The sequence below is a fragment of the Squalius cephalus genome (genome assembly GCF_949319135.1).
Source record: "Squalius cephalus genome assembly, chromosome: 17".
Classification (NCBI taxonomy): Eukaryota; Metazoa; Chordata; class Actinopteri; order Cypriniformes; family Leuciscidae; genus Squalius; species Squalius cephalus.
Genome location: NC_137138.1, coordinates 29,566,252 through 29,574,885, shown reverse-complemented (window position 1 = coordinate 29,574,885; position 8,634 = coordinate 29,566,252). Strand labels below are relative to the sequence as shown.

At 45.2% G+C, this 8,634-nt stretch overlaps 1 protein-coding gene across 1 annotated transcript; it reads right to left on the bottom strand.

Annotated features, from left to right (window-relative positions):
• Positions 1-4,933: 4,933 nt before the first annotated feature.
• On the bottom strand, positions 4,934-7,215 carry LOC307144746 (uncharacterized protein; the record flags this gene model as incomplete). Its single annotated transcript, XM_079847307.1, has 3 exons — positions 6,739-7,215; positions 6,104-6,636; positions 4,934-4,954 (listed from the first exon to the last, which is right to left on the bottom strand). The coding sequence occupies exons 1-3, from the start codon at positions 6,803-6,805 to the stop codon at positions 4,934-4,936; spliced, it is 621 nt and encodes a 206-aa protein (XP_079703433.1). The 5' UTR covers positions 6,806-7,215.
• Positions 7,216-8,634: the final 1,419 nt, after the last annotated feature.

Sequence of the window (8,634 nt, the reverse complement as noted above, 5' to 3'; positions counted from 1 at the left end):
TTGGATAACACTGGGAAAGCGTGCCCTTTCGTTGGAAAGGAATACGCTGCGGAAGCCACATCCTGCCCATAGGGAGGTAACATGTGGAGGATACACATATGGACTGGGTGATTTACCGGGCAGTACAACATATGGAATGTCACTGAGGTGGCTCCAGCCTATAACAGGGGGGGAGACACAACCGGTCAGTGACAGCTGAGCAGGCTCTGCCAAGGGAAGACACGGGCTCACCGCAGGGAGCCGAGCCGTACCATGGAAGAATACACATATGGGATCGCCGTAGGGATCACAACATATGGACCCAGCCTAGCACAGGTTCCACCAGTGCATACGAGTGTTAGGCCTGGCCTTGGACGCTCCGCCATGTCCGATGCCGAAGGGTGTGGAGGAACTCAAAAGGGTTCAGCTAAAGAGGAACTCTATTGGAGCAAGAATGGCACACGTATCCAGTCCATAGGAGGGGAATGGCACAGCAAGCCGACACTTCGAACCGGGCTTACAGTGAAACTGGCTTCATGTGAAGGGAGCCCACGGAAAGCAACCGGCTCGACACATAGGCTATTTTTCTACCGAATGTGCTGGTGTCGCCCAACGTGCAGCTCTAAAAACATTTGTCAGCGAGGCACCCTGTGTCAACGCCCAGGAAGGAGCTACACTCTCTCTTTGGAGAGGCTCACTACCCAAGCGGGCACGGTGCACCTTGGGTAAACACACCAAGATAATGGCAACCACTATCCAGTGGGCCAACCTCTGCTTGGAAACAGCCTTCCCTTCTGCTGGTCTCCGTAACAGACAAGAGCTGGTCTGAGGTCCTGAGGCTTTGCATTCTGTCCTGTTATGACCGCAAGGAGCGTAAGGAACAGAGAAAAGCCAGGGCAGAGTCTTCCTCCTCTGGGGCAGCGCTTGCAGGCTCACCACCTGGTCCTGTTTTAAAGGAGAGATAGGAACCTTGGGCACATATCCAGGCCAGGGTCTCAGGATATCGTGAATGTTGGCCGGCCCGAATTCCAGGCACAATTTATCGACCGAAAATGCGTGTAGGTCCCCTACCTTCTTGATAGAGGCAAGCAAGCAGGAGAACTGCTTCTTTAAAAACAGGATTTTTAAAGGAACACTCCACCGTTTTTTGAAATAGGGGTTATTCACATTGGGCAAATACATTTCTGTATCAGTGCATGCATTGTCAATCGTCTAGTCTTAATCTGCATTGCTATTTGTACTCGTTGTGAATATGCAGGCCACAAGAAGTAATTGTTTTTTTGTTTTTGTTTTTGGATCACTTTTACTCACAACATGCTATCCGGCAACAAAGGATTTCATTCATTATGCTAAGCTAAACTAGCGGTGGCGCTGCCAGACTAAGACAATGCATGCACTAAGACAAAAATGTGTTAGCCCACCTATCTAAATGTAGGGGAGATGGTGAATAACCCCTATTTCAAAAAACGGTGGCGTGTTCCTTTAACTCAGCTGCCTGCAGACTCAAGGGAAGGTCTCTGAGTGCAGTAGCACCAGAGATAAGTCCCAAGAAGGTATAGAGGCGGATTCAGTCTCCTTGCTCCCCTCAGGAACCCGACGATCAAGTCGTGCTTCCCCACGGATTTGGATCCACTGCATCATGATGTGCGTTAATATAAAGGCAACATACATTTTGAGGGCGGACAGCTTTGACAGCCCTTGCTCCGACCCATCTTGCAGGAAAGAAAGCACGGAAGTGATTGAACACCTTCGGGGGTCTTCTCGGTGAGAAGAACACCACTCAACAAACAGGTTTCACTTCAGGTTGTAAGCAAGCCTCATATTTTAGAGGGTGCTCTCACAGAAGTGATGGTATCTACGATCATTTTGAGGTAGATCACCTAGAACCTACGCATCAAGATTTACACCTTCATTCCAATTATACCAATTATCCAGTGCAGTCAGATAGAAACCCTCAGTAAAAGGAGAGACAAGAAACAGGGATTGTAAGTGAAGAAAAGGGAGAAAAGTTATAAAGCACTTTCTATAGAAAGATAAATGAGGAAAGATTTTAAGTGTAATCTAGTGAAATAATTTGATAAATGATTGAATATTGTTGATTTAATCAAATTGAATTGAATTAAAAATTGAATTTTAAAACGATTTCCTTTTCTACTATTTACTGTACAGTATATGATCAAACAGCAACTGAATAACTAAAGCATCATATGGTGTTATGTTAAGAGTTAAGAACTGTAGACTTTCCCCCTGGTGGGATTTAGATGACACGATTTTCCATTTTATGAGACCCATTAATCTAAGTCAATCTCCAACCATTCAAGTCTATTAAATAAGGAGTAAGATGGGCTGGCTCAGTTTTGACCCAGTGTGAAATTGGCACCTGAAATTCACTTCAACTCACCCAAAGGAAAAGGAAGCAAGTGCTAAAATATTATTCATGTCAAGTTGCCTGCTAGGCAAGACAGAGAACGATAGGTGATGGGGAAGTCTGTTCAAAACAAATCCATGGCATGGTGTTGCATCACACACTTTGGGGAACTTTAAACTCAGTCATTGCATTTGACAGCCGACGGTGATATTACTGCAGCATCATATCTGGAGATTTATGTTTTATGAAAACCTTCCAGTGGCAGAAATGAGTTGTTCCATCTTTATTTCTTCTGTGGAGACAATTTAATAAAATACCTCTGCTACCTAAAAATCTGGAAAATGTTTTGCTCATAAAAATTTGCAATGCATATTAATTTGAAAATGAATGGATGGACAAGATTTGCATGCACCTCTAAACATTATTATACGATTAGATGTATTTTGATTTAATGAAAGAAGAAGCTTTTTAGTGAATATGGCCATGAATAAATAACTGTACTGTCATCAACATTTTAAAGTAATTTACCAGAGATATTGTTTTTCATATTGTTTTTCATTTTTGTTTGTTCTACTAAATTGCCATTTTAATGCTTCATGTGACGATTTGTTCATTATGGAAGCTGTGAAAGATTTTTTTAATTAATCATAACTAACATTTCTTTTTCTTGCAGGATTAACAATTATGTGATTTTGAAACCTAAATGTCCCCAACACTTTGGCCAAAGTCAGTGCTCTTTAAAGAAGATCTCATTGGTTCCGTGAGTCGATGTGTTTGGAGTTGCGATTGACTTTTTTTCTGCCTTGAATTAGGAAATTGTGACGAACTCGTGATGTTGTCCTTGGCTCTGTTGTGGTTGAGAGAGTCCTCTCTCTCCTGAATGAGCACATGGCTGGTTGTGAGTCAAGGTCCGCTGCCCTGGGGCCTGGAGAGGCCACGCAGGACAGCAACCCGAAGATACAGAGAAGGGCCAAAAGAGGGAAGAGAACATACACTAAACATAAAAGGTGCCTGGAGGAACCTTTTGGGGTTCTTCACTTTGCCACACCGGCGGAACTGTCTGTAGATTCTCTAGGCACCCTTTAAAAAGGGGTGGTTCTCTGAGGAACCACACAGGTTTCCTGGGGAACTCTTATATTAGGCACTGCTTGGAACCGTTTTGGGTGCCTCCAGGAACCACATATTTTATTTTTTATATTTTATTAATTTCATGTTGTTACTATGGTTACCATTAACTTCTATTATAAACAAACTGAACCAAATACAAAATTAGAATTATTTATTACATATTTCAGATCCATTTTAATACATACACTTCCATGCACTTGGGGAAAAAAAGCTAGTAATAGATTAATATCAATGAATAGAATACACAAAAAAAATAGTATAATACTTAAGCAACATTAATAATCAACCATGTATATACATTAGGCTATACAAGAAAAGACATCTCAACAAAATGCATGGAAACACATATGTTCCATGTAATAAATCAATGCAAAAAAGAAATTGATATTAACATTTTGACTACCCTAATTAAAAATGTGCATCTTTCACTTAACTTAAGTTTTGTAAAGCTTCTTAAGTCTGACGTCACTGTTTCCAAATCCAAAAGCTCTATCAGATGCCAAAAACAAACAACAAACGGTGCTAATATACACTCATTGTGCTGTAATATTCCTGAAAATTATGATCTTAACTTTTATCTCTATACCGAAATCTCAGATGGTTAGTTATTCAGCTATTTTGAATCGTAAAATATTGAAGTCTGGGATGTCGTGAGACTGGAGACTGTAATGTCTACTATGGCTTTTGAAAAGCTTAAATGTGTGACTTGAATCAACAGTGCTCATAAATGGTTGTTGAGTATTCTCACTAGAAACAAGATAGAGTAAGTAGAAGTAGAGGCTTCGACCCGGAAACAGTATTCCTTATATGTCACAACAAGCAGAAAACATTTTCCATTATAACAGAGTTAAGGTGCAGTAAAATTAGCTGTTGTTCTGTGAATTTTCACTGGTGAATTCCAGTTATTTCCATAAGAATCCACATGATCTGCAATTTCGTGTGTGGTCAAAAATTTCACCATGGGACCAAGTTGGTCACTGGAATTCGCTGGATTTGACCAACAGAAAGCTGTGCGAAAGTGACTCCTGTGTGAGCTGTGCTTCATCCACTACGTCTGTCACGGATCGCACAAGGAAGAGGGCAAAGCGGATCCAAAGTGCAGTGATGAGTTTATTATATAGGGCAATCCAAAATCATAGTCAAAACAGGCAGGGTTCAAAGTCCAGACAGGCAATATAAAACAATAAACAGGCTACAGGCAAGAAACACGGGAACACAAGCGAGGTGACATAAAACAACGATCCACACAGAACATGAGACAAACAGGGCATTAAATACAAGAACAACGAGGGAACAACGAGAGACAGCTGGGTGATTAAAAATACCAACACCTGGGTGTAATCACGCAGACAGGGATAGTGGGACATGTAGTTCCTGTGAATGACACCGTGGGGAAAAGGAGGACATCTAGTGGATACCCGGGGAAACACAACCAGACACTGTGACATAACCCCCCTCCTACGGAGTGGCTCCCAGACACTACAAGACAAGACATGGAACAAAACAAGAGATCAGGAGGGAGGTGGCACGGTGGAGGATCAGGGGGAGGGATGGAGGGCCAGGTCCGTGAAGGGAAACAGACACAGGGGGTAGCAGATAACTACGGGACCAGGGCAACACAGACAGTACATCAGGGCAACAGGGTGAAACAAACAGTCCGTCCGGCGACCGGGGCAGAGCAAGCAGTTCATCGGGCGGCCAGGGCGGAGACGACCCCTCGGGCGGCCAGGGCGGAGACGACCCCTCGGGCGGCCAGGGCGGAGACGACCCCTCGGGCGGCCAGGGCGGAGACGACCCCTCGGGCGGCCAGGGAACAGGCACCGGCTCAGGAACAGACATCACCGGCTCGGGCACTGGAACTGGCACCACCGGCTCGGGCTCTGGAACTGGCACCACCGGCTCGGGCACTGGAACTGGCACCACCGGCTCGGGCACTGGAACTCCCTCCACCGGCTCGGGCACTGGAACTCGCACCACCAGCTCGGGCACTGGAACTGGCACCACCGGCTCGGGCACTGGAACTGGCTCGGGCACTGGAACTGGCACCACCGGCTCGGGCACTGGAACTGGCACCACCGGCTCGGGAACTGGCACCACCGGTTCAGGAACAGACACCACCGGTCCAAGTGTGTGCGTAGCCCACACACACCACATGGCTGTGGCCATAATGGCCAGTGTCGCGGTCACTGAGGGCTCAGGAACAGACGGCTCCGGCTCAGGAACTGGCAGCACCGGCTCGGGCACAGGAACTCGCACCACCGGCTCGGGCACTGGAACTCCCACCACCGGCTCGGGCACTAGAACTGGCACCACCGGCTCGGGCACTGGAACTGGCACCACCGGCTCGGGCACTGGAACAGACACCACCGGCTCGGGCACTGGAACTAGCACCACCGGCTCGGGAACTGGCACCACCGGTTCAGGAACAGACACCACCGGTCCAAGTGTGTGCGTAGCCCACACACACCACATGGCTGTGGTCATAATGGCCAGTGTCGCGGTCACTGAGGGCTCAGAAACAGACACAGAAACAGACACAGGCTCAGGAACTGGAACAGACTCAGACACTGGCACCGGCTCAGGAACTGGAACAGACACAGACACTGGCTCCGGCTCAGGAACAGACACTGGCTCCGGCTCAGGAACAGACACTGGCTCCGGCTCAGGAACAGACACTGGCTCCGGCTCAGGAACAGACACTGGCTCCGGCTCAGGAACAGACACTGGCTCCGGCTCAGGAACAGACACTGGCTCCGGCTCAGGAACAGACACTGGCTCCGGCTCAGGAACAGACACTGGCTCCGGCTCAGGAACAGACACTGGCTCCGGCTCAGGAACAGACACTGGCTCCGGCTCAGGAACAGACACTGGCTCCGGGGTGACAGCAGGCTGTACGGGCACGGTCTTGGACCCGTGGTCGAGGCCGAGAGGTTTCCTCCTCCTCCTCCGTCTCTGATGGCTAGTGGACGGCTCTGGACTGGGTGGAGCCCACGGCGGAGGGACCTCTGGATCAACGGGCGGCCAGAACGGGTGATGGGACTGAACTTCCTCCTGACCCCCTCCGCCTCCTCTGCGACCTCCACGAGTCCCGCGGAATCTAGCCAGTTTGGTCCCCTCGAAGGACTTGTCATGGCGGGGGGCGTGGTCCGACCTGAAGCTTGCTGTGGGCTGGGAATCAGGGGTTTTGATGAAAAATCTTTCGTCCGTCCTCCGAGCCCACAGCGCAAAGCAGTCAAAAATGTTCATTCTGGGCTCTGGCTTACTGTCTGATGGTGCTGGCCATCTCCTCTCCTCTCCTCTGGCAGCGGGGAAATTGCGGCGGCCACTCATCCTGCTTGGATCCTAGTGGTGGTGGATCGTTCTGTCATGGATCGCACAAGGAAGAGGGCAAAGCGGATCCAAAGTGCAGTGATGAGTTTATTATATAGGGCAATCCAAAATCATAGTCAAAACAGGCAGGGTTCAAAGTCCAGACAGGCAATATAAAACAATAAACAGGCTACAGGCAAGAAACACGGGAACACAAGCGAGGTGACATAAAACAACGATCCACACAGAACATGAGACAAACAGGGCATTAAATACAAGAACAACGAGGGAACAACGAGAGACAGCTGGGTGATTAAAAATACCAACACCTGGGTGTAATCACGCAGACAGGGATAGTGGGACATGTAGTTCCTGTGAATGACACCGTGGGGAAAAGGAGGACATCTAGTGGATACCCGGGGAAACACAACCAGACACTGTGACAACGTCGCTACACTGCTGACAATGGTCAATAGACCTTTTTGTCTGTGTAATTTCACGAAATTCAAAAATGTGACCGCACCTTTACTCAACATAAAATGCAATCAATAATAAAATCTTCACAAGGGACATGTGAGGTACTTAACGAGTTAGAAAAGTGAAAAAATGCAGCAGCTTAATTTTCCGTTTGTTTTTCCTATTTTCTGGTGGATGGTCCAGGCACTTCAGTGATTTTCAGGTCTACAGGAGGATTTTTATTCCTGTTCAAACTTGTATTTCAGCTTACCGAGATCCCTGCAAAGTACAAAATTTACTGTTAGTAATGGTTATTAAAGTGATAGTTGTGAAATTAAAATAATATTCCAAACCTGTTTGACTTTCTGTCTGTGGAACCCAAAAGCAGATCTCAGGCATAATGCAACCCCAGTACTGCATGAAACACAAGCAGAAAAAAAAAATTTGTAAATCATTCATGAAACTATTCTTACTTGTCTAGTTCAATTCAATGCAACAATTTATGTAAAAATGGATAAATATTCTGTTAAGCTCCAAAAATGTCCCAGAAAAGATACTAAAAATAATCAAATGAGTCCACAACTCATGTGTTATGGGTTGTGTTGTAAGTCTTCTGAAGCCATATAATAGCTTTTTTTTGTTGTTGTTGTCTAAAAAGACTAAACTTGAAGTTATATTTCAGAGTTCAAATGTCTTATATTCAAATGCAAATGATTAAGGTATAAGAAAAAATGCATAGCATTATTGGCGCCAAACCTGTGAAATTATTTTACATGTAAAAACAACATGAATGAGATTTGAGAGCATGAAGGAAGATTTTCAGAGAATAACTGATTAAAAAACACAAGTACACAGTCAAGCAATACAATTTCACACAAAAGAATTCATAGTAATAAAGTACTTGCATGTGGTGCAGGTAACTTACTGTAATTCAATGTTGTCTCTGAAATGTTCAGATTATTTTAGAAATGTAGGCCTACTGGTTGTTCTGGGGAAACAAAAGAACAAAGCTGATTATATACATTCACAACATAATATTTATTAGCCAGTAAAGGGCTTTAAAAGGGTATTTGAGAGAATGAGGGCACCAGTAGTAAATAAACAAAAACAGACCAAACTATATTTACCACTTATGTTATTCATAACAAACACCAATGACGACAGCAGGAATCAGCTAAATTAGTTATACCAGCAATTTGAAGACACAGTTGTACACAATACATTGAAATCTAAGACAATAAGTCAATGGTTTCCATTTGTGGCAAATATCCATTTGTGTATATTAGTTAGCATCACGGCTAAAACCATCATACCACATACTGTGCAATAAACGAGTGGTAAAGACGTAGTAATGTATAATACATTTAGTTTATATGTATGTGTTTGAATATATA